The following is a 27651-nucleotide window of genomic DNA, read 5'->3' as shown; positions in this document are numbered from 1 at the left end:
CAACGAAACACAAACAAAACTGGAAGCAAATACGGTCAAAACAGCCTCCAGATTTTCTGTTTTCTTTTTTTTTCTTTCTTTTCTTTTCTTTTTTTTTTTTTTTTGTGGTATGCGGGCCTCTCACTGTTGTGCCCTCTCTCGTTGCGGAGCACAGGCTCCGGACGCGCAGGCTCAGCGGCCATGGCTCACGGGCCCAGCCGCTCCGCGGCATGTGGGATCTTCCTGGACCGGGGCACGAACCCGTGTCCCCTGCATCAGCAGGCGGACTCTCAACCACTGCGCCACCAGGGAAGCCCCAGATTTGCTGCTTTCTATGGCTTTCTCTTTTTAAAATTTTCTTCCTTCGGTTTCTGAGACGTCGCTCCCACTTCAGAGTCTTGTCTCCTCACCTTCTGGGTAGGCGTCCCCTCCTCCCTGAGTCCCCCAGTCTTCCCACTCCATACATGCATCCATGCCAGTCCACTTGCTCTCTGTACATTAATGGTGTCTGAATCTCCATCTCCGGGCCAGGCCTCAACCCTGAGTTCCAGACCTTCATATCCATCCACCTACTTGAAGATCCCATAAACATCACACTCTCATTGTGGCCAAAACTGAACTCATCATCTTTCCCTCAGCCTCTGTGAACAAAAATACCATCCTCCATCTAGGTGTCCAAGTCAGAAAACCTGGATGCTTCTTACGTTTCTGCTCTCCCCCATGAACAAGCACGAAATCTTAGAGATTCTATCTTCTAAATGTGCCATAATGTGTCCCTCCCTTTCCATGCCCTTCCTGCCTAGGGCCACTCTCTTGGACCAATGTGCAGAAAATCCTATTCCCTAGCAAACACCTCTCAGCTGTTTTCTCTGCCTGCTGGATTTTCCTCCTTCAGCCCATCCTCCATGCTGTTTCCAGAGTGGTCCTTTCAAAATATAAATCTGTACCACTTCACACTTACTATGATAACTTTTTTTTTAATGGAACATAACAAGTGCCAGCAAGAAAATGGAGAAATTGAATCCCTCACACATTTCTGGTGGGAACGTAAAATGGTGCAGGCACTGTGGAAACCAGTTTGGTGGTTCCTCAAAAACTAAACATAGAATTACCATCTGAGGGGCTTCCCTGGCGGCGCAGTGGTTAAGAACTCGCCTGCCAATGCAGGGGACATGGGTTCGAGCCCTGGTCTGGGAAGATTCCACATGCTGCGGAGCACCTAAGCCCATGCTCTACAACTACTGAGCCTGTGCTCTAGAGTCTGCGAGCCACAACTACTGAGCCCCTGAGCCACAACTACTGAGCCCGCATGCCACAACTACTGAAACCCATGCACCTAGAGCCCATGCTCCGCAACAAGAGAAGCCACCGCAATGAGAAGCCCGCGCACCGCAACAAAGAGTAGCCCCCGCTTGCTGCAACTAGAGAAAGCCCGCACACAAGCAACAAAGACCCAATGCAACCAAAAATAAATAATTAATTAATTAATTTTAAAAACTGATGAATCTCCAAAAAAAAGAAAAAACAATTACCATCTGACCCAGCAATTTTACTCATAGGTGTATACCCAAAAGAATCGAAAGCAGGGACTCAGATGCTTGTACACCAATGTTCATAGCAGCATTATTCCCAATAGCCAAAGGGTGGGCACAACCCAAATATCTACCAAAAAGTGAATGGTTAAGCAAAATGTGGTATATACATACAATGGGATATTATTTAGCTGTAAAAAAGAATGAAATCCTAATACATGCTACAACGTAGGTGGAATTTGAAAACATTACACTAAGTGAAATAAGCCAGAGACAAAAGGACAAATATTGTATGATTCCAATTATGTGAAATGTCTAGAACAGGCAAATTCTTAGAGCTATAAAGTAGGCTAGAGGTTACCAGGGGCTGGGGGAAAAGGGGGTATGGAGAACTACTATTTAGTGGGTACCGTGTTTCTGACTGGGGTGATGAAAAAGTTTCAGAAACAGTGGCGATGGTTGTACACACCATGAGTGTAATTAATGCCACTTAACTGTACACTTAGAAGTGGTTAAAACAGCAAATTTTATGTTACATATACTTTACTACAATAAAACGTTTTTTTAAAAAGTGCAAAGGCAAGCAAAGTTTTAAAAATGTAATCTGATCAAGCTCTTCTCATGCTTAAAATCCTTCCATTTTCCTTACTGCATTCAAGACACTTTTCAGATTCTTTAGCAAAGACACTTTTCAGACGCTTTAGTTCCGCAGAGGTTCATGACCTAGTCCATGTTTACCCCTCAAGTCTCATAGCCCACCCACCTCACCTCCTGGTGTGCCCTCTGCTCTACTGTGACAACCACTTGTTTCCTGATCAAGCGGTGCGCTGCTTCATATTCTGTGCTTCTGCACAGCTGTTCCTTCTGCCTAAAGTACCTTCTCTACTCCTGCTCTGAATGGCTCATTTCCATTCTTCATTCAAAACTTAGCTTAAGTCAACACCTCCAGGAAGCTGTCCTTCACTCTGATCCCAATATTATGTAAATACCCAACTTTCCTTGTTGCCATAATACCTAGGGTCCCCCTTATGGAAGCTATCATGATGTGCAATAACTATTTGTATCTTTCCCATTTGTACAAGTTTCTTGTATCTTATCTGTGTGTCTCCCACCTGGTCTACTGGGTATCATATAGCAGGTACTCAGTAAATGTTAATGACTACATTCCAGGGTATCTTCATCAATGACTGTTTTAAAGAACCAGCTCTCCACTCAAACCCAACAGTGCTGCAGAAAGGGTGAACCTTCTCATATATTCTTCTTTGTTTAAATATATCCAACACTTGGAGGCTCCACCAATGAAATCAACTTCACGCCCCGAGTCTCTGGGAAGGATGCTATACAGTCAGTACTTCGTAAAATCCATAAAGTACTTTGACATCCCTCATTTCATTAGAGAGAATGGAAAATGGTGGGATGAAAGAAGGATTGGGGCAGAATGGAGAAGCTCTGGGATAGATAATGGGCAAATCAGTAGGGTGTACGCTCTCTTTCTGCTGCTACTATATGCCGTCTTCAAGTAGGAATTATGTCAAATGATAGTCCAGGACTTACCTGCTGCCACTGGATGCTGGTATTTCTACCCTTGTTGAAAGGAGATAGGAAAAGGGATTCTGAGAAAGTTTTTCCACCACTTTTTCTTTCATGATTCCTGACCTGGAAGGAGGGAGGCCTTGGGTCACCCCTACCAGACATGCTGGAAAATGGACAGCATGGTTGTTCTCATGTGCTAGAAGCACCCTCCCCTCCAGTTGCAGAGAAACAGGAACCAGGGTGTAATGAGGAAACTACCGCACTGACAATCAGGCATTCCAGCTAGCTGGATAATGTTGGGCAAGGCACTTGATATTTCTGAGTTCCAGCTGCTTCATTTTCTAAAATGCGGGTAATTGACTAAATAATCTCTAGTGTTGCCTTCTGCCAAAAAAAATCATTATCTGTCATTACTTTGCATGTTTCTAGTATTTCCTGTGTCACTGCCCTCATTTTCCCATTCACTCTCAAAACCACTATAAGGTCTCAACCATGCCCCTACGTCGCGTAAAATCATGTGACTCTAGTTCTCACTTGAAAGCCACATTCTTATTTAGATATTAAGAAAGAACAACGGTGCTTATGATTCTAAAGAAAATAAAAAAGGACTGACAGTCACTTCTAGCTCGAGGTGAATGGGGACTAACTAACTGATAGCCTAGGATGTAGCACGGCAAACGGTTCTAGATAGACTGTCACTTGATCAACTGTAGTTATTTACAATCATCCACATTATTGGAAGAGACTAAGAGAATACAGACAACCAAAAGCAGTAGATAATCTTCAAGTCATTTATATGTGTCTTGGGGAGTACGTTGGTACTTATATTTGAGTAACACTGAATCTGCTGTCTTGGAAACTGAAGCTAAAGTATATAAAGTGTCCTAGGAAGAACTGAGTTATAAAGAGCTATGATGTTTCATTACGTCCTCATCCTGTCCCCCACTCAGGATTTTTCCCTTCGTTCATGATTTACATAAAGTACCAGCCTAAAATGAATTGCTCCAGATTGCTATATTTACTGTGTCCTATTACTTCCACCAGATCAACCCCAGCCTTGGGGAGGTCATTAAAGAATATTTGGGACTGCAAGCTGCATTAGGCAATAAAAATGAACCAGGAGATAGTAAGTATTCTCAACATTGATTGTATAATCTACTTGGCTTACTAAACAGGGAAAACAAGAGTTTTATTTGATTAAAGTCGCCACAGATAGCCAAGGGTTGGTTGTTACACGAATGATAAGTAAGGAAAGAAGCAAGTGGTGATTATTATTGTAAGCCAAACATGCACGAAGATGTTCTCCTCAAAGTCAAGTATTTCAATTAGGAAGGCAAATATCTTCCTGTGACCATAAACGTTAAGCAAATTAACCTCCAGTTGACCTTCCTGGATACCTAATAACCTTCAGAGTTGGATCAGTCAATGACAGAGGTGGCAGCTGGGTGGATAAATAATTGACCCTATCCAAATTTTTAATTACCACGTAATTAAAAATAATGATTTAAAAAGGAGTCTTTTTCTAAAGAAGATGTGGTATATACAACAGAATATTACTCAGCTGTAAAAAACAATGAAATGATGCCTTGTGCAGCTACATGGATGGACCTACAGATTATCATACTAAGCGAAGTGAGTCAGGAAGAGAAAGACGCCATATGATATCACTTACACGTGGAATCTAAAATATGACACAAATGAACTTATCTACGAAACAGAAATAGACTCACAGCCATTGAGAACAGACTTGTGGTTGCCAAGGAGGGGTAGGGGGAGGGTTGGATTGGGAGTTCGGGACTAGCAGGTGCAAACTATTACATATAGAATGGATAAACAACAAGGTCCTACTGTATAGCACAGGGAACTATATTCAATATCCTGTGATAAACCATAATAGAAAAGAATATGAAAAAGAATATGTATGTATAACTGAATCACTTTGCTGTACACCAGAAACTAACAACATTGCAAATCAACTAAACTTCAATAAATAAATTAAAAGAAACTAAAGGTTTTAATTTGTTTTTAAAAGAAAAAAAAAGTAATATTTTTCTTTCTTCCCTGGAGTCAAAGACTTCTTGGGGTTAGAGGAACAAATTCACTTACTGGGATGGGTCTGAATCACTCCCTTTTCGTTTTCTTGGAAACTCTGTCACATGTGGGCTGAAGGATCCAATAGTTGCTGGTTTTGTCCATGGGCTCAGATGACTGGAAACCATGGCAGCAATGCACCGGTTCCCTTCGATCAACACTTTACCTATGAGACATAAAGCACAATAAGGCATCTATTTGAAACACTGACTTTTGCTTTATACATATCCATATCCCACATTTTAAATGGCTTTTTACTTTGATATTTTAAAATGTCAACTAAACAGCAACATAACATAGAATGAAAGACTAATCATGTACACCCAAATATTAGTTAGAAATGTATTGTCAGTCTATATTTTTAAGTTTATTTTCCCTATCTAATTGGAAAAAAATATATGGATATTGTAGGAAATATGAAAAACACAAAAGAGTAGAAAGGAAGGGGGAAAACCAAATCTCACCAACTAATATTACTATTTAGAATTACTTCCTTGTAGAATTTTTTCTACAGTTGTTATTATAGTAATTGAAGTCATAGTGTATACTCTGCATTATTTGCATATCATTGTGATAATAACTTTACAGTGTTATCACAAATTCTTTATAAATGATTCTAATGGCTGCATGATATACCATCGTGTAGCTGTGTGCTACTTAACCACTCTTCTATTGTTGGAATGTATATTTGGTTTTTTTTCACTATCATAAATATGTATGGTGCTTTTATCTATGTGTATAAAACTTTTTATCTACTGGTTATTTCTTTTCATCTTCTAGTTATTATTATTATTTTGGGGGGACAGCATCCCAGAAATGAGTTAACAAGGTTAAGGGACATGAATATTTTTAACCCTGAATTGCTAAATATGATAGTCAAATCCTTTTGGCCTAAACTGTAGTTTACTAAATGTTTTATAAAATGTAAAAATCAGAATCGCTGAACTAAAAATAACTTATAGTCTAAATGTAGGCCTCTCTGAATATATTTCTCATATTAAAATTGACCTAACAAGTTTAAACTCATTTGCACCTTATAACATAGACTGAAATATATAAGCAATATTTACAAGGAGAATGCAATACATCTTACAGTAAGAGTGGGAGCTTTTTAACACATCTCTAGCAGTAACTGATAGAGTGAGCATTCAAAAATAATGATATAAGAAATCTGATCCACACAACAGACAAGCTTGATATGACAGACATATATAGACCACTATACCTAGCAGCTTCAAAATCCAGTGGTTTGTTTTGAGGTACCCGTGGGGCATTTATACTGGACCAAAAAGATTGATATTACACATGAAACATTTTCTGACTACAATGTAATTATGCTAGACACCATAAAAAGATTGAAATTTAATGAGCTAATAATTTATTTTATGAAATTAGGAAAAGAAAACTAAAATAAATCTCAAGAATTAGGAGAAAGTCATTAAAATAATACCAGAAATAATGAAATAGAATACAAATTAGTACAGATCAAAAAAGCTAAACATAGGTTCTTCCAAAACATTGGAAACTCTAATAACCTTATGGCAAGATTTTTCCAAAAAAAGGAAAGAGGGAATAAATGAATAAAGATAGGAATGAAGATGGGGTCATAATTTTAGATGCTCTAGAGATATAAAAGATAAATTCTCATGAATTTAGAAAAACATTATTCTAAAAATTTGAAAATTTAGGTGAAATGGAAAAATTTGTAGGGAATTTTTTTTTATTGAGGTATAGTCGATTCACAATATGTAATTGTGACACACTAATTGTGTTAGTTTCAGGTGTACAGCAAAGCGATTCGATTGTACATATATATAATATATGTACTTTTTCAGGTTCTTCTCCATTAGAGGTTATTACAAGCTATTGAATATAGTTTCCTCTGCTATACAGTAAATCCTTGTTATTTATCTATTTTATATATAGAAGTGAGTATCTGTTAATCCCATACTCCTAATTTATCCGTCCTCCCACTTTGTCTTTGGTAACTATAAGTTTGTTTTCTGTCTGTGAGTCTGTTTTGTAAATAAATTTATTTGTATTACTTTTAAGATTCTACATATAAATATATCATATATTTGTCCCTAGAGAACTTTAACTGACAGAAAATGAAGCAAAGAGAAATAAAAACCTGCATATTCCTATATTCTTTCTTACACATACTATCCCAATATATAGTAAACTCAACTCTTTTTATAAGGCTTATAGAAATTTGATATTAAAATTCAACAATGGCAATACAATAAAGGATAACTATAGGCCCATCTCATTCATGAACAAAGATACAAAAATCTTAACAAAATATTAGCAAACAAAATTCAGAAATGTATAAAGAGAATAACCCATCACGACCAAGACAGCTTTATCCCTGGAACACAAGACTGGTTTAATATTAGTAAATTAATGAATATAATTTACCACAATAGCAGCTTAGTGGAAAAATATGATTATCCTAATAGATTCAGAAATATTAACGAAGAAATACTGTAAGAATTCTTTTTACAATCAGAAACAAGATCTTTTATCAGTACCCCTTTCAACACTGTATTAGAAGAACTGCTAGTAGAATAAGGCAAGAAAACAATATATGAAGTATAAGAATTGGAAAGGAAGAAAAAAATTTGTCATTATTGGGAAATGACATGATTGAGAATACAAAAAACACAAAATAATCAACGTATAAATTATTAAAACTAGGGAGTGTATCAAGGTTGGCTGTTTGTAAAGTCAATATATAAAAATCAACTGCTTTTCTAATCACCAGCAACAAAGTATAAGAAAATGATATTTTAAAAAACATAATTTATAATAACTTCAAAAAATATATAGTACCTAAAGAATAAATGTATTTAGAATAAATGTATAACCTAATAAAAGTATACAAGGTCTTTCTGGAGAAAATTATAAAACTTTATTTAAAATATTGAAAAAGATTCAAATAAATGGAAACATACACCATGCTTATGGACTGGAGGTCTCAATATCAAAGATGTCAATTCTCCTAAAATAGATGTGTAATTCCTCTCAAAATATTCTTTTTTTTGGTGGGACTTCACAAGCTGAATATAAAATGCACATGGAAGTGCCATGAGTTATGAACAGCTAAGGGAAATGTGGGAGAACTGGACCTCTCATATATATCAAGGCATTATAAAGCTATGGCAATTAAGACAGTGTGGTATTGGTGCGGAGATAGACCAAAGGAAAAGAATGGAGAGCCCAAACAGGTAAATATGGATATCTGCTAAATGTCAGAGATGTAATTTTCAGATCAATGTGAGGAGACCAGCTTTTTAATAAACAGTCCTGGGCCAACTGATTTTCTCTATGGAAAAGAATAAAACCAGATCCCCTACTGCCATATGCCAAATATAAAAACCAAACCAAATATAAACATTCAACTCAACTGGATTGAAGACCTAAATGTAAAAGGCCAAAATAAACAGAGAATACTCTGAAGGAGAAAGAATATCTCTGTTATTGGCGTAGAAAGAATTTCCCAAAACAAAAACTAAAAACAATAAAGGAAAAGACTGATCAATTCAATCTTCTTAAAATTAAGTTAACGTTGATCAAAAGACACTATAAAGAGAATAAAACCGCAAGTCACAGACTGGGAGAAGATGTTTGTTACACCCATAAACAATAAAGTGTTACCATGTAGACTGTATAAAGAATGCCTTTGCATCATTAAGAAAAAGACCAACACAAAAACCCAGCAGAAAATTGGATAAAAGACTTTAATGGGCACTTCATAAAAGAAATTCTAATTGTCAGTACAAAAATGAAAAGATACTCAACCTCATTAGTAATCAGGAAAATCCAAAGTAAACTATAGTGATAGACTATATACCCATCTAATGGCTACAAATGAAAAGTTTGATGATACCAAGTGTAAGTGAGAAAACAGAGCAATGGAAAGAGAAACGGAACACTCATGCTCTGTTGGTGGGAAAGTACATTGCTACAACACTTTGGAAACCTTTTTTGCATTACTTAATAAAGTAGAACACATGCAAATAATATGGTTTAGCATTTCACTTCTAAGTATATGGAAAATTCTTAATATATCTTAAGAGATATGTACAAGAAATACATTCACGGCATTGCTTGCAGTTGAACAACAAAAAATAATGAGAACTGGAAACTATAATTTCCATCAACAGATGGATAAATTGCTTATTCATTGAATGGAATACCAAGAATAGTAAAAATGAATAAAGTACTGATATACTCAGCATGGATGAATCTCAAAATAATGATGCTAGGTAAAAAAAAAAAAAAAAAGTCACAGACAAAACAGTAGCATGTTTTTTTAAAAACTGTATAAAGTTCAAAAGCAGGTAAAACTAACTAATATGTTTTTACTGATATCTACATAGGTTACCTCACTATATAGAAAAGAAAGGGAACAGCTAACACAAAAGTTAGAATTCTCCTTGGGAAAAGAAAGCGGGGTGCAATCAGTGAGGGATATACAGGTACTTTTTTTTTTTTTGCCTTTATTCTGTTGAGGTAGGTTCCCTCTATGACCACTTTCTGGAGAGTTTTTATCATAAATGGGTGTTGAATTTTGTCAAAAGCTTTTTCTGCATCTATTGAGTTGATCGTATGGTTTTTATTCTTCAATTTGTTAATATGGTGCATCACATTGATTGATTTGCATATACTGAAGAATCCTTGCATCTCTGGGATAAATCCCACTTGATCATGGTGCATGATGCTTTTAATGTGTTGTCAGATTCTGTTTACTAGTATTTTGTTGAGGATTTTTGCATCTATATTCATCAGTGATATTGGTCTGTAATTTTCTGGCACATAGCACTCTGCCTTTTCATCTTGTCTATCTTTCTGTGAATGTGGTTTTTGTTCCACAGGCGGCAGGATTGTAGTTCCTCTTGCATCTGCTGTCTGCCCTCCATACAGGTACTTCTAAGGAATTCATGTTCCACTTCTTAACCTAGGTGTGGGTTCACAGAGAATTGTTTTGTTTTCATCCTTTAAACTACATATGTAATTTTTACAGTCCTCTGTAGGTATAATGGATCTCACCATAAAGAAGGGAGAAGAATAATTTTACCAATGATCATTGGGAATGAAGTTTCTAATTTACTATATCCCAAGACTTTTAGGCCTAGACTCTCTTCATGGGACCAATTCGGGACCATCAGATACCACATGAGATTAATTACGGTTTCAGCCCCTAGGCTTCGTTCTAATGTATTTTGAATGGCAGAACACCATCTGTCTCCAGAGAAAAATGTGGGGAAATTTATTAGATTAAATAGCAGATCAATAGGAAAAATTCACTATGTAATATTAGACCCCTCCCATTTCCCTCCCACCCCCCAACACAGACTCAAGCAGGCACACTCTTTCCCTCACATAAGTTCAAAACAGAAATAAAATGAAGATCCCTTTTTGCCTCTCATTCTAGAAGTCATGATCTCCACGTTTTAATCCTTCTTTCTTTTTAACCTTGAAAATAAGAAATGGACTATCTTTAGGCAGGCAGAATAATATACTTCTTTTCATGAAATCAAATCTGAATCACCTAAGGGGCTTATTTTTATATTCCTTAATGGGTGGGGGAGGATTGCCCCATAATTAGCTATGTTCCATCATGAAGCTATGTCAGTAGAAGTGTATTCAAAACAGGGCTTTCTGTAAACAAAAGGAAAAGATGGGTTAATGGGACTACGTAGTTCTGGAAGAAAGGATCTGTTCCTTGGAAACAATTCATGTAGTGGATTTTTATTTGTTAGGTGACTCACAATTTAAAGAGTAAAGCTTTCTTTTTAACCTTCCAGTTTACTTTACTTTCAGCCTCCACGTATACTTATGTAGAAGATGAGATCATGTATTGAGAACTGAAATTTAACTCTGCTTTTATATAACTCATTTTGGAGGTATGATTTAACACTTTGGTATTGTCTTTCCTCGCCAAATTGGGTCACTTCTCAATGGCGAAAGTAATTTGTGTTATTTAACACTCAGTAAAATAACGCAGAATTTAGATTGAAAAAAGATATTGTGATTATCATTTACAAAGGAAGTTTGTGGTTTTATTTAAAATGAGATCCACAGTAAATCTCGCTCCACTCTACGTGCATCTCCCTGGTGACGGTAATCAATCTAACAATATTTTAAAGTATTTAGTATCAAACTCCTCAAGCATGGAAATAAATTGTGGGATATGAGCTGCTGCTTAGGAGCCATAAGCAGGGGAGACCAAGTAGCCACGTGGCTTAGGCCCATAGTTACAAAGCGGTTCAACTTTAAAATTTGACATTATGCTTGAGAGAATATATTTACACACATACATATACATGTGCATACACATTTGATTCACAGAGGTGCAGTGGCAGGATGGAAAAAATATACTTCTCTAAAAACAAAAAATTTTGTCCCATTACTTAGTTTCCTTGCCAGTGTGCTGCATGTTAAAATTTAAATTATTCCATGAATAATTTTTGTTGTTAAAAACCATTTTTTCAATGTAAACATTTAAATTACTTCCTTAAAAAATGGAAGTGGCCTTTGCTTCTTACCTTCTGAGAGTCTATGCTCACAAAATCTTTTTAATCTGGTCTACACATGTAAGCTGAGGCACCTGGTGGTCTACTGTCTAGGATTCGACGCTTTCACACTATAAACTGGTGTTTTTTTTTCCTTCGGACAAGTCATTTAACATATCTGAGCCTGTTTCTTTAATACAGAAGTAATTTCCTGCAAACCTCATGGTTTCTTTTGGGAATCAAATAATGTATTTGAAATCTGTTTGAAAGCCAAAAGTTTAATGATGCTAAGTAACTAGTCCAGCGAAATTTGAGTCCAGTGTTTTTGTTTTGTTTTACTTTTTGTTTTCCAAAGGAAAAAATTTTTTAAATTGAAGTATAGCTGATAGAGGGACTTCCCTGGTGGTGCAGTGGTTAAGAATCCACCTGCCAATGCAGAGGACACAGGTTCAATACCTGGTCTGGGAAGATCACACATGCCGCGGAACAACTGAGCCCAGGTGCCACAACTACTGAGCCTGCACTCTAGAGCCCATGCGCCACAACTACTGAAGCCCACGGGACCTAGAGCCCGAGCGCCGCAACTACTGAGGCTGCGGGCTGCAACTACTGAAGCCCACGCATCTAAAGCCTGTGCTCCGCAACAAGAGAAGCCACCGCAGTGAGAAGCCTGTGCACCACAACGAAGAGTAGCCCCTGCTCGCTGCAACTAGAGAAAAGCCCGCGTGCAGCAACGAAGGCCTAATGCAGCCAAAAATAAATAAAAAAAAAAAGTACAGTTGATGTACAGTATTACATAAGTTACAGGTGTACAATATAGTGATTCACAATTTTTAAAGGTTATATTCCATCTCTAGTTATTATAAAATGTTGGCAATATTCCGTGTTGTACAATATACCATTGTAGCTTATTTTATACATAATACTTCGTATCTCTAAATCCTCTACTCCTATAGTGCCCCTCCCCCCACTCCCCTCTCCCTACTGGTAACCCCACTAGTTTGTTCTCTATATCTGTGAGTCTGCATTTTTTTAGGTTACATTCACTAGTTTGTTCTATTTTTTTGGTTCCACATAAGTGATATCATATGATATTTGTCTTTCTCTGTCTGACTTATTTCACTTAGCATAATACCCTCCAAGTCTATCCGTGTTGCTGCAAATGGCAAAATTTCATTCTTTTTTATGGCTGAGTAGTAGTCCACTGTGTGTGTGTGTGTGTGTGTGTGTGTGTGTGTGTGTATCATATCTTCTTTATCCATTCATCTCTTGATGTACATTTAGGTTGCTTCCGTATCTTGATAATTGTAAAGAATGCTTCTATGAACATTGGAGTGCATGTATCTTTTTGAATTAGTGTTTTCTGTTTTTTTCCAGATAAATACCCAGGAGTGGGGAATTCCCTGGCAGTCCAGTGGTTAAGACTCCATGCTCTTCACTGCCAAGGGCCCAGGTTCAATCCCTGGTTGGGGAACTAAAATCCCATAAACTGCGTGGCACGGCCAAAAAAAAAAAAAAAAACCCAAGAGTGGAATTGCTGGTTCATATGATAGTTCGATTTTTAGCTTTTTGCAAAACCTCCATACTATATTCCACAGTGGCTGTACCAATTTACATTCCCACCAATAGTGTACAAGGGTTCCCTTTTCTCCCCATCCTTGGCAACACTTGTTACTTGTGGTAGTTTTAATGATAGCCATTCTGACAGGTGTGAGGTGATATCTCATTGTGGTTTTGATTTGCATTTCCCAGATGATTAGCAATGTTGAGCATCTTTCCATGTGCCTGTTGGCCATCTGCATGTCCTCTTTGGAAAAAATGTCTATTCAGTTCTTCTGCCAATTTTTTAATCTGATTGTTTGTTTTTTTTATGTTGAGTTGTATGAGCTATTTATATATGTTGAATATTAACCCCTTATCAGTCATATCATTTGCAAATATCTTCTCCCATTCAGTAGGTTGTCTTTTTGCTTTGTTGATGGTTTCCTTTGCTGGGCTAAAGCTTTTAAGTTTAACTAGGTCCCACTTGTTTATTTTTGCTTTTATTTTCTTTGCTTTCGGAGCCAGATCCAAAAAAACTGCTACAATTTATGTCAAAGAGTATTCTGCCTATGTTCTCTTATAGGACTTTTATGATTTCCAGTCTTACACTTAGGTCTTTAATCCATTTTGAGTTTATTTTTGTATATGATGTTAGAGAATGTTCTAATTTCTTTTTTTTTTTTTTTTTTTTTTTTTGCAGTACGCGGGCCTCTCACTGTCATGGCCTCTGCCGTTGCGGAGCACAGACTCCGGACACGCAGGTTCAGTGGACATGGCTCACGGGCCCAGCTGCTCTGCAGCATGTGGGATCCTCCCGGACCGGGGCACGAACCCGTGTCCCCTGCATCGGCAGGCGGACTCTCAACCACTGCGCCACCAGGGGAGCCCTAATTTCATTCTTTTACAAGTAGCTGTGCAGTTTTCCCAGCCCCACTTATTGAAGAGACTGTCTTTTCTCCATTGTATATTCTTATCTCCTTTGTCATAGATTTACAATAAGTGTGTGGGTTTATTTCTGGGCTCTCTTTTCTGTTCCAATGATCTATGTGTCTGTTTTTGTACCAGTGCCATACTATTTTGAATACTGTAGCTTTGTAGTATAGTCTGAAGACAGGGAGTGTGATTTCTCCACCTCTGTTCTCTTTTCTAAAGACTGTTTTGGCTATTCGAAGTCTTCTGTGTCTCCATACAAACTTTAAAATTATTTGTTCTAGTTCTGTGAAAAAAGCCACTGATATTTTGATAGGGATTACACTGAATCTGCAGCCTGCCTTGGGTAGTATGGTCATTTTAATAATATTAATTATTCCAAACCAAGAACATGGTATAGCTTTCTGTTTGTGTCATCTTCAATTTCTTTCATCAGTGTCTTACCGTTTTCTGAGTACAGATCTTTTACCTCTTAGGTAGGTTTATTCCTAGGTATTTTATTATTTTTGATGCAATGATAAATGGGATTGCTTCCTTAATTTCTCCAATACTTTATTGTTAGTGTATAGAAATGCAACATTTCTGTACATTAATTTTGTATCCTGAAACTTTACCAAATTCATTGATGAGCTCTAGTAGTTTTCTGATGGCATCTTTAGGATTTTCTATGTGTAGTAGGATGTCATCTGCAAAGAGTAACAGTTTTACTTCTTCTTTTCCAATCTGGATGACTTTTATTTCTTTTTCTTGTCTGATTTTGTAGCTAGGACTTCCAGTACTATATTGAATAAAAGTGGTGAGAGTGGGCATCCTTGTGTTGTTCCTGATCTTAGAGGAACTGCTTTCAGCTTTTCACCACTGAGGATGATGTTGGGTTTGTCATATACGGCCTTTATTATGTTGAGGTATGTTTCCTCTATGCCCACTTTCCTGAGAGGTTTTTTTTTTTTAATCATAAATGGATGTTGAATTTTGTCAAAAGCTTTTTCTGTGTCTATTGAGATGTTCATACAGTTTTTAATTCTTCAATTTGTTAATGTGGTATATCACACTGATTGATTTGTGAATATTAAAAAAATTCTTGCATCCCTGGGATAAATCCCACTTGATCATTGTGTATGATTCTTTTAATCTATTGTTGGATTCGGTTTGCTAGTATTTTGTTGAGGATTTTTGTATCTATGTTCATCAATTGATATGGACCTGCAATTTTCTTTTTTTGTGATAACTTTTTCTGCTTTTGGTATCAGGGTGATGCTGGCCTCACAGAATAAGTTCAAGAGTGTTCCTTCCTCTACAACTTTTTGGAATAGTTTGAGAAGGACAGATGTTAACTCTTCTCTGAATGTTTGGTAGAATCCACCTGTGAAGCCACCTGGTCCTGGACTTTTGTTTTTTGGGAGTTTTAAAATTACTGATTCAATTTCAGTACTGGTAATTGGTCTGTTCATATTTTCTATTTCCTTTTGGTTCAGTCTTGGGAGATTTGCACCTTTCTAAGAATTTGTCCATTTCTTCTAGGTTGTCCATTTTATTGACATAGAGTTGTTCTTAGCAGTCTCTTATGATCCTTGGTATTTCTGTGGTGTCAGTTGTAACTGCTCCTTTTTCATTTCTGATTTTGTTGATTTGGGCCCTCTCCCTTTTTTTCTAGATGAATCTGGTTAAAGGTTTATCAATTTTGTTATCTTTTCAAAGAAACAGCTTTTAGTTCCATTGATCTTTTCTGTATTTGTCCCTATTTCATTTATTTCTGCTCTGATCTTTATGATTTCTTTCCTTCTATTAATTTTGGGTTTTGTTTCTTCTTCCTTCTCTAGTTGCTTTAGGTGTCAGGTTGGGTTGTTTATTTAAGATTTTTCTTCTATCCTGAGGTAGGCTTGTATCACTATAAACTTCCCTCTTAGAACTACTTTTGCTGCATCCCCTAGGTTTTAGATTGTCATGTGTTTGTTTTCATTTGTCTCCTCTTTGATTTCTTCAGTGATCCCTTGGTTGTTTAGTAGCACATTGTTTAGCCTCCAAATGTTTGTGTTTTTGTAATTTTTTTCTTGTAGTTGGCTTCTAGTCTCATAGCACTGTGGCCAGAAAAGATGCTTGATGTGATTTCAATTTTCTTAAATTTACTGAGGCTTGTTTTGTGGCCTAGCATGTGATCTATCCTGGAGAATGTTCCATGTGCACTTGAAAAGAATGTGTATTCTGCTGCTTTCAGATGCAACGCTCTCCCTATATATAACAATTAAGTCCATCTGGTCTGATGTGTCATATAAGGCCAGAGTTTCCTTATTAATTTTCCATCTGGATGATCTGTCCATTGATGTAAGTGGGGTGTTAAAGCCCCCTACTATTATTGTGTTACTGCCAATTTCTCCTTTTAGGTCCATTAATATTTGCCTTATATATTTAGGTGCTCCTATGTTAGGCACACATATATTTACAATTGTTATATCTTCTTCTTCATTGATCACTTGATAATTATGTAGTGCCCTTCTTTGTCTCTTTTAACAGTCTTTGTTTTAAAGTCTATTTTGCCTGATATAAATATTGCTACTCCACCTTTCTTTTGATTTCCATTTGCACAGAATACCTTTCTCCATTCCCTCACCTTCAGTCTGTGTGTGTCTTTAGAATCAAATTGAGTCTCTTGTAGGCAGCATATATACAGGTCTTTTTTGGTATTCATTTAGCCACTCTATGTCTTTTGACTGGAGCTTATATAATCCATTTACATTTAAGGTAATTATGGATATGTATGTTCTTACTGCTATTTGGTTAATTGTTTTGGGGTTGTTTTGTAGGTCTTTCTTTCCCTTCTTTTGTTCTCTTCTCTTGTGATGATGACTATCTTTAGTGTTATGTTTGGATTCATTTTTCTTTTTTTGTGTGTATATCTATTATAGATTTTTGATTTGTGGTTACCATGAGGTTTTTATACAGCTATTGATCTACCTATCTATCTATCTATCTAGGGTTGTTTTAAGTTGCTGGTCTCTTAATTAAAATGCATTTTAACAACCCTGCATTTGTACTCTCCTCCCCTCATAATTAGTGTTTTTGATATCACATTTTACATCTAATTGTTTTGTGTATCCCTTAACTGCTTATTGTGGATATAGATGATTTTACTACTTTTGTCTTTTAACCTTCCTACAAGCTTTGTGTGTGGATGATTTCTTACCTTTACTGTGTGTTTGCTGTTACTGGTGAGCTTTTCATTTCATAATTTTCATGTTTCCAGTTGTGGCCTTTTCTCTTTCACTTAGAGAAATTCCTTCAACATTTTTTGTAAAGCTAGCTTGGTGGTGCTGAACTCTCTTAGCTTTTGTCTGTAAAGCTTTCAACCTCTCCATCCAATCTGAATAAGAGACTTGCTGGGTAGAATATTCTTGGTTTTAGGTTTTTCCCTTTCATCACTGTAGATGTATCATGCCACTCCTTTATGGTCTGCAGAGTTTCTATTGAAAAGTCAGCTGAAAGCCTTATGGGAGTTCCCTTGTATGCTACTGCTCTTCCCTTGCTGTTTGTAATATTCTCTTTATCTTTAATTCTTCTCATTTTAATTACAATATGTCTTGGTTTGTTCCTCTTTGGGTTAATCCTGTATGGGACTCTCTGTACTTCCTGGACTTGGGTGACTGTTCCCTTTCCCAGGTTAGGGACGTTTTCAGCTATTATTCCTTCAAATATGTTCTCAGCCACTTTCTCTCTCTTCTCCTTCTGGGACCCCTATAATGTGAATATTAGTGCGCTTGATGTTGTCCCAGAGGCCTCTTAAACTGTCATTTCTTTTCATTCAAAACGAGTCCATTGTTGATGAACCACTGCAGATGCTTAAGGTGTCAGTCAAGAAAAGGAACTGAGTTAAATGTCTTTGAATCTTTTTTTAATTAAAAAACGTTAAACTTTTAATTTTGAAATAATTTCAGACTTGTAAAAATAATACAAAGAATTCCCATATACCCTTCAATCAGATTCCCCAAACGGTAATGTCTTACTTAACTCCAGTCTAATTATCAAGACCAGGATATTAACACTGATGTAGTATTATTATTTAACTTATACACCTTATTCAAATTTTGCCAATCTTCCCCCTAATGTCCAGAATCCAATCCAGGATCACATGATACATTTAAGTGTCTATTATTTGTCCTCAGTTTTCTTTAAACATCTGGTTTTCTTTCATCTTTCTTGAGATTTTTGAAGGGTACTGGGCAGGTATTGTATAGACTGTCTTTCAGTTTAACTCTTTCTGTTATTCCCTCATGACTAAATTCAGGTTATGCACTTTTTTCAAGAATACCACAGAACTGGTTTCTGTGTCCTTCTCAGTACTAAATGCTTTCACTTTAAATTTAATTGCTTCTGGTGCTTTTTGTTGCCTCATTAAGATCCTCTTCTTCAGGATGCCAAATGGTGTTCAGCTCATGGAATCCACAGAAGAAGAGGCAGGGGAAAGATTTATGAGATCCTCTAATTAGGCTGTAAGCTCCATCACTGGAAAGCTTTCAGAATCATGTCATTTTTTAGCTCCAAATCTTAGCACAGGGGCTGACATATGGTGTTTAGGGTTTGCTGAAGGAATGAATCACATTTCATTTCATTACCCCCAGACATTCAAAAGAGAATCTGAAAGAGGTGTAAAATCAGGATTTCCAGATTCATGTATTTGGGCTGCTGGGATGATGAAATTCCCAGAATAAGGAATATGCAAATCCCCACTGTACCTACTTCACAAATGGTAGGCCTACTCCCTACCATTACTTCATTTTTACTATTTTTCTTTCACAAAAGGAAAAAATATACCTGACTGTCCGCTGGGAAAAAAAAAGGCACTGTGTGGCATGAGATTTGGCAATCGGAAGTAGCTCTCTGGAATAACAAGCAGTAGTTGTTTCACAGGTTTGTGCTAATGCATTACAATGGAAACCAAATACTGTTTCTTACCACTGACAAATTACTGTAAGATGCTTAGTCAATAATAAAAATGCAGTGCTAGTTGGCACTATTCAAGAAAAATACCAACTCGCTATATATATAGAAATTATGAAAAAGCTTTTGCTCAGCAGAGATTAAAAACACAGTATTATTCCACAATCTTTTTTAAGAATTTAACCCAGGTGGACAATACGTCTAAAAGGGTTAAGATTTAGTACCTGCCCTTAAGAAGCTTATGGTCCTGTATATGTTTGTGCATATGCAGGTGAACAGACATAGAAATCAAATACTGACTGCAATTAGACCTAGATGGAGACACAGGTTTATGAGTTTATGCTGCCAGAACACAGAGGGAAGGGCACTTAATTCTGTTTTGGGAAAGGAGTAACATTTGAAAGCATTTTTTGGATGGGTATTTCAGACTAAGAGAACACCATGAACAGGAGGTGAAACAAATGCATTTAGTACAATCCTATGCTATCATTAAAAATGACGTTTGGGTAATGAATCCAGAAAACATATCAAAGTCAGGCGTTAGAAAATGCATCTGCTGATATGACTCTGGTCAGTAAAATTGGACTTTTTCAAAACAAATTTTACCTTCTCACACATGAAACTAAATGCACACTAAATTGACAGAACACCTATCAGACCAGAAACCAGATACCTAATCATCATGCACCATCCAGAAATGCAGCTTCCCAAGAAAATTCAAAATAGGGATGAGGTTTAGATTCACTGATATTTTGGACTTCCCTGGTGGTGCAGTGGTTAAGAATCCTCCTGCCAATGCAGGAGACACGGGTTTGATCCCTGGTCCAAGAAGATCCCACATTCCGCGGAGCAACGAAGCCCGTGCACCACAACTACTGAGCCTGTGCTCTAGAGCCCATGAGCCACAACTACTGATCCTGCGTGCCACAACTACTGAAGCCCACGCGCCTAGAACCCGAGCTCCGCAACAAGAGAAGCCACTGCAATGAGAAGCTGCGCACCACAATGAAGAGTAGCCCCTGCTCGCCGCAACTAGAGAAAGCCCATGCACAGCAAAGAAGACCCACTGCAGCCAAAAATAAATAAATAAGTTTATTTCAAAAATGTATATAAAAAAAGGATTCACTGATATTTCATGCAAGTCCATCAAGATTTATTTATCCATGAATCCTTACTACACTTGGAAAAGGCAGGCAAGTGTGTCCCCCATGACCACCTTTCCTGAATTCCAATCCAAACAGCCATACAAACCCTGAAGAAAAGCAGGTATTTAGCCAGACTGGTCTTAACTGAAGCCAGCAGAGTATCTTGCTCAAAATGGGGGTTCATAGTGGGTGTTGAGATACAAGAGCCTAATTAGGTAATTTTCCAAATTTCCATCCATTCTCTTCAACAGGACTTGTCAACAGAATCTTCACACTTCAAACACCCCTACTCTTTTTGAAGGGTACTCAATTTCAGACTCCAGTGCATGCCTTCCTATTCCGGAAGAATTGCACCTGTGATAACCTGGTTCTTCCACCATCTCAGCCTCAGTCACCGTGGAAGAGGAGAAGAATCTGAACTTTGATTCAAAGGCAGGATTTCTACGTGGGTCTACCTACAGGGAGAAAATGAAGGAAACCACGTGGACACCCAGACAAAGTCTTATGAGGGAGACACTTTGCATTCACTAATAAATTAGCATCCTGTTTTTACATGTCAAAAAAATGACATTTAACGTCTCTCCCTATGATACCAGCCTGTGTCACCGGTCTCCCTCTTCTGTTCGTTGAAAAGTGCAACACCTTTGGCGAGTGGGTGTGGCTTGGAGGAAGACGTTTCAGGGGCTGATAGAAGTTATATTCTAGGAAGCACTTATTTTCTTGTAGCACCATCCAGTTGCTGCATTTGAAGAACACTCTACTTGGTATTTGCCCTGTTATCTAATCTAAAGTCAGAGGGCCTGGAATTTTATTTTATTTTAATTTTGGTCTTATTTATACATGTTTAATTCACATGCACTCTTTTCCTTTTTTTTTTGAAATATAAAAACTTTTAATGACGTATAGCTGATTTACAATACTGTGGCAATCTCTGCTGTAGAGCAAAGCGACTCAGTTGTACACAGAGACATTCTTTTTTAATATTCTTGTCCATTATGGTTTATCACAGATATTGTATACAGTTCCCTGTGCTGCACATTAGGACCTTGTTTTTTATTCATTCTAAATGTAATAGTTTGCATCCACCAACCCCAAACTCCCAGTCCACCCCTCTCCATCCCCTCCTCTTCCCTGGCAACCACAAGTCTGTTCTCTATGTCCATGAGTCTGTTTCTGTTTTGTAGATGTGTTCATTTGTGCCATATTTTAGGTTCCACATATAAGTGATATCATATATTTGCCTTTCTCTTTCTGACTTACTTAACTCTGTATGATAATCTCTAGTTGCATCCATGTTGCTGCAAATGGCATTATTTTGTTCTTTTTTATGGCTGAGTAATATTCCATTGCATATATGTACCACATCTTCTTTATCCATTCACCTGTCAATGGACATTTAGGTTGTTTTCATGTTTTGGCCATTGTGAACAGTGCTGCTATGAACACAGGGGTGCATGTATCTTTTTGAATTATAGTTTTGTCTGGGTATATTCCCAGGAGTGGCATTGCTGTATCATATGGTAATTCTGTTTTTAGTTTTCTGAGGAACCTCCATACTGTTCTCCATAATGGTTGTACCAACTTACATTCCCACCGACAGTGTAGGAGGGTTCCCTTTTCTCCACACAGAGGGTCTGGAATTTTAACCTGACCTGTAGACCAGAGACGTTGAAAGTGCTTTACTCTTGGTTGATACCCACGTTGCCCTTCTGCCTGGAAGTCTGTCTGGCCCCTTTCCATAAACATTTTTTTTCCAACGCTTACAGCTCTTCAGTAGAAACTTGTTACATGCATCATCATTTGTGAAGTTGGAGAGTCACAGCTTCAGCTATTTGACAGGCTTCCCACAGTGAAGGCTTTGATCTCTAATACTCAGAAAATCTCAGCAGCAAGCTGCTCTCGCATCTCTCCTTTCCTGCTGTACCACCTCACACAGGGCTCTGAGGAGCATGTTCCTTCTCAGGTGATGGGCACTCCCTACTTGGTTTGTTAATAGGCAATGTGAGGCAGAAATAAGAGGACATAATTTTAATTTTGTCTTAGCACCCATTTGGATGCTGTTTTGGAGTGAATGTGTCCCACAAAATTCATATAAAATCTAATCCCCGATGTGATTATGTTTGGAGGTGGGGCCTTTGGGAGGTAATTAGATCCTGAGAGTGGAGTCCTCAAGAATGGGATTAGTGCCTTATCAGAAGAGGCCAGAGAGCTGGCTGTCTTTCTGTCGCATGAGGCTACACCAAGAAGCTGGCCAGCTGCACCATCAGAGCACTCTCTCCAGAACCCAACCACACTGAAACCCTGACCTCAGACTTCCAGCCTGCAGAACCATGAGAAATAAATTTCTGTTGTTGACAAAAAATAAAATAATGCTTATGGGTTTTATAAATATGGAAAATGTTTATGTAACATTTAGTTTAAAAAGCAGGATGAAAGACACAGAGACTACATAATATCAAGAAACTAAGATAATGTATTTTCGGGGGGAAAAAAATCTAGAAAGAAACACAGTGAAATGTTTCCAAGTGTTTTGTCTGAGTGGCCAATTAAAGCTTTTTTTCCTTTTTCGTTTTCTGTATTGTTCTAAAATTTTACAAGTGTCGTGTCTTACTTTTGTAAGACATACCTACAGTTCAGAAAGAAAAAAGAATATATATGAGCGATTAGGGAATAGCAAGTAGATCCGTATGGCTGCATACAGTGTGAAACATCAGGAAATCAAGCTGGAAACACAGACTGAGCTAGTTGGTGGAGGGCCCTGGATGTCCTACTGCGGAGTCTGAGCTTGATTTCCAGGTAGCAGGGAGCTAGTGAAGTTACCTAGCACTGCATTTCAGCCCCCTTTGTTTCCTGGCCAATCAGCACCAAGGCAGAGGGCACATCTGTTCTCTCTTCTAGGAACTAGTCTTCCCATCATAAGCTACAACTTTTATCCTAATGCATTCCACCTTTGTCCAACCTGAATGGCTCACTTCTTACCTGGGTCCCTATTTATTTCTGTAATGAAGACTGTACTCAGAGCTGTTCACTGAACCCTCTCCGGCTTGGCTGGGAAAATAAGGCTTTGCTGCCGAGCATGAGCAGGGAAAGCCAAAGACCCTTCCGCATGGGGATCAGCGTCCCACCTAAGGATCAACCACCACTTATCTCAGATACAGTATCAAAGCATCACAGAAGGATCCACCTCTCCTGCGCAGGCTGGAGGAGGAAATTTTATACTCTTGGCCTTGACTTCAAACGTAGCAAGATGTCTAAAAGCTGGAGAACCAAAGCAGAGAAAATAGGTGGCTTTACTTGCCCAAGGCCAGTCACTAGCCGGGGAAGTAGGCAGAAAGTCAAAAGAACAATGAATAAGTGACGCCTACGACGTCCTACAATTGACCGCTGAACAACACAGGTTTGAACTGCACAGGTCCACTTACACAAGGATTTCTTTCACTCAATACGTACTAGGGTACTACACAGTTGGCAGTTGGTTGAATGTGTGGATGTGGAACCATGGATACAGAGAGCTGACTGTAAAGCTATACAAGGATTTTTGACTGCATGGAGGGTAGGGCACCACAATCCCCGCCGTTGTTCAAGGGACAACTGTAGTAAAATAGTGCGTCACGGAATACAGGCTGGTAGGAAAGCAAGAGACACCGAAAAGGAGCTGAAAGAACAGGCAGGTGGCTGGAATGTTTGTGTAAGTGGCAGAGTCATAAAAATACAAGACCACGGTCAGCAGGGAGAAGTTCAGACTTGGGGATTCAGAGGTAAAGCATCTGCAGCTGATTCAAGGGCCAAGTAAGAGGTTCCCAGGGGGCACTGCAGTGCAGTGACAATGGGGTATGCTGGGGGAGAGAAGAAAGACCAAAGTCATCCAGGATGACATCAGGGGATGGGCAGGAGACGAAGATGTCTAAGAACACAAGGGGCAGCATCCTGGAGGTGGGTAGACGATTAAAATAAGGATAGAAGAGGGGTGAATAAACAGAAAACCTAACTGAAGGTACAGGCACACCTCGTTTTACTGCACTTTGCAGATACTGTGTTTTTTACAAATGGAAGGTTTGGGACAACCCTGCATAGTGCAAGTCTATTGACACCATTCTCCCAACAGCTCACTTCATGTCCCTGCATCACATTGTGGTAATTCTCGCCATATTTCAAACTTTTTCATTATTATTATATTCGCTACAGTGCTCTGTGATCAGTGATCTTTGATGTTGCTATTGCAAAAAGATTATGACTCACTGAAGGCTCAGACGATGGTTAGCATCTTTTTAGTAATAAAGTATTTCAAAATTAAGGTATGTACATTTTTTAGACATACCGCTATTGCACAGATTATAGTATAGTATAGACATAACTTTTATATGCACTGGGAAACCAAAAAATTCCTGTGACGCACTTTAATGCAGTATTAGCTTCATGGCAGTGGTCTGGAACCAAACCAGCAGTATCTCCAAGGCATGCCTGTCATTACGTGACAGAGGGGAATAATGTCTGGAAGAGGCAGTGAAGCTCAAATAAATGCCAACCTCACTTCCTAGTTCTGAAATACAGGAGAGAGTGATTAGCTTCCACAACCCCACTATGGTCATTCCTTCAAATTTAGGTTGACCACATTACAGATCACCTGAGAATTACTGAAGTGAGAAAAGAAACGTTTTTCCCCCTATCAAACTGACTTATCCTAATAAATTATTGTACCCACAAAGGAGTCTTGAAGAAGGGGAAGAGGTGAGAAGAGAGACACTCTCACAGTTTCATATACTTCTGGTGGGAATGAAAACTGGCATAACCTTTCTAAAATGCAATTTGGAAAACTGTATCAAGGGACACAAAGATACTTATATCCTTTGACCCAGAATTCTATTTCTTTGAGTTTATCCTAAAAATATTAAAGATGTACATAGAAATGAACTAAAATATTTCAACAGTGTAAACCTAAAAACAACCTAAAGGTACCAACAAACAAGGGAACAACTAAAAAACTAGGCTGCAACCATGTGATGGACCACTATGCAGCTTTTAAATACAATGTTTTCCAATTATTCATGAAAGAGTAAATGCTATATGAAACATTAAATTTTGTACGTTTCTTTATTGTTTAAAAATACAGTATATTAATAGAAGATTTAAGGTACACTAAGACCAACAGATCAGGAGACAAAAAGGTAGACTGCTACTCACGGTTCCCAGGAGGAGGGGGCATGCCAGGCCACATGGGGCCACAAGGGAAAGCACCAGGGCCAGTCAGGAGGCAGAGGGAGAGGGGCATCTGTGGGTAAGAGTCTCTACTGTGGTTTCTGTGGGAAGGAATGGGCAAGACAGGCTCTGAGCAGGTTTAGTTTGGGCTAGTTTGAATGATTTCAGCAGCCTGTGGGGCATCGGGGCTGTCCCTCATTGTCTGGTACCTGGCCCAGAGGCAATTAGGACAGGCAGACAGTAGCCCAGAGTGTGAGATCCCAATGAAGGAGGTGGCCGGGGTGTGGGCTCCGGATTGGCTGGTGTGGTATTTGACAAGCGCACTCACGGGGCAAGTTGTTTACTCTCAGTGGGCGGATCCTGGGAGGGGCAGTCCCTCCCGAATCAGCAGGGTCCCACATGTGAAAGCATCAGAATACAGAAAATGAAGAACATGGTGAATGCATTTATTTTCCTTAATTTAAAATTATTTGAAAATAAAAATTTTCAAATTTTCTACAACTAACACATACTATTTTTTTAATTTAGAAAAAATAAATATTCCCCCCAAAGTTTTGTGTTATGCACAAGCCTTGGGCATTTTTTTGAAAGGATAAATTTATACCACTATTTGAAGAGTCATGTATGCAGCCCTTCTTATATTGTTTTTCTGTTTTTGTTTTTTACATCTTTACTGGAGTATAATTGCTTTACAATCGTGTGTTAGTTTCTGCTTTATAACAAAGTGAATCAGTTATACATATACATATGTTCCCATATCTCTTCCCTCTTGCGTCTCCCTCCCACCCTCCCTATCCCACCCCTCTAGGTGGTCACAAAGCACCGAGCTGATCTCTCTGTGCTATGTGGCTGCTTCCCACTAGCTATCTATTTTACGTTTGGTAGTGTATATATGTCCATGCCACTCTCTCTTATATTGTTTTTTAAACCCAAAGAGCAAAGACAGACTGCTGACACCATGAACTTGTTGTTGCTGAAGATATGAGAACATACTGAGCCACTTTCATGGCACATCTTAATGTTTTCCTAAAGAGAAGCAACAGGGAGTTTCTAATCAAATGCACACGAGTCCAGACTGACCCTTGTCCTAAACTGTGTGTGAAAGAGAGGTCTGTTGGCGAAGTATTTAAGGAAGAGTCAAGAAGAAATTTTCCACAAGCGTTACCTGCCTATAGAGGATTCCTTTTGTTGAGGAGGCAGGGAGAGCAGGTAACTGTTCTGATTTCTGAAAGTGGCAGCCACGCTGGATAACCGATTGAAAGCACCCATCAGGTACCATGTTTAATGCTTTGGAAAGAACTGTGACACCACAGAGTCCATAAAAGGCTGTTGTCTGTGGCAGGGAATAGCCACAGTCTGCCGAAAGCACTGCTTCTTCATGGGGAGCGACCAAGTAACCTGACAACCTGTACTGATTTCTGACGATTCTCCTGAGGGAAGAACCTCCTGACCTTATGGCCTTCATGGAGCCCAGCTCAAGTTCAGCCCCCATTGCAGTAACACTGCTTCCCACACGTGAGCAGCGAACCAGGCACAGCCAAGAGCACTTCTGTCCAAGCTTCCCCACCTCACTGTGTGGCTCCAGGTGAGTGGTTTACCCTCTCTGTGGAGTCCTCATCTGTAAAATAGAGGTTATGATACCGACTAGAGTTCCCTTGCAGAGCTTTGATAAGAAAAAAAATGAGATAAATGTTGAAGCCTCTTGGAATCTATGAAGTTTTGCTGGACAGATAGTAGGTAGGACATTAATTACTTACCTGAATTGGGTATAATGGGCTTATGGCCACGCAAAAGATCTAAATGGATACCGATGTGCACCTCTCTCTACCCTGACACAAACGGTCAGATTGAATGATGATGTAACTGTTAAAGATGACTGAGGTCTGAGTCAAATTAAGGGGCAGCTACAGAGCTATATTAAACCAGAAGTATTGTATCAGATAATTCAGATCTCCACATGAAAATCCTCATATAATTAGTAAACAAGAAATTTCTCCCGCCGCTTCTGAAGAAGGTAATGTGAGACACTCATCAATAACCAAACACATAATTCAAAACTGTGATCGTTGCTGTGAAAAAAGCAGTACGCTACTCAATATGCAGACCACCAGCAGTACGATCATTGCACAAGAGCTTTGACTACTGCGTTTCACTGCTCAAAATTCAACTGTGGCTCCCCACTGCATTTTTTTTTAATTGAAGTATAGTTGACTTCCCATGTTATGTTAGTTTCAGGTGTACAGCTCCCCGCTG

General features: G+C 38.3%; 1 protein-coding gene across 1 annotated transcript in view; it reads right to left on the bottom strand.

The window, feature by feature from the left end:
- The window catches only part of ARNTL2 (aryl hydrocarbon receptor nuclear translocator like 2), a 70272-nt gene extending 43382 nt beyond the window's left edge, over positions 1-26890 (bottom strand). Inside the window, exons 1-3 of the mRNA XM_029205364.1 lie at positions 26564-26890; positions 20567-20657; positions 5151-5301 (exon numbers count right to left, since the gene is read on the bottom strand). Coding sequence (XP_029061197.1) covers positions 5151-5301; positions 20567-20657; positions 26564-26890 — 569 coding nt within the window. The remainder of the gene's footprint in view (positions 1-5150; positions 5302-20566; positions 20658-26563) is intronic.
- Positions 26891-27651: the final 761 nt, after the last annotated feature.

The sequence above is a fragment of the Monodon monoceros genome, unplaced genomic scaffold, assembly GCF_005190385.1.
Source record: "Monodon monoceros isolate NGI ecotype Baffin Bay Population unplaced genomic scaffold, NGI_Narwhal_1 Super_Scaffold_6, whole genome shotgun sequence".
Taxonomy (NCBI): domain Eukaryota; kingdom Metazoa; phylum Chordata; class Mammalia; order Artiodactyla; family Monodontidae; genus Monodon; species Monodon monoceros.
The sequence above is the reverse complement of the archived record's forward strand: the minus strand, read 5'-3'. Positions and strand labels throughout refer to the sequence as shown.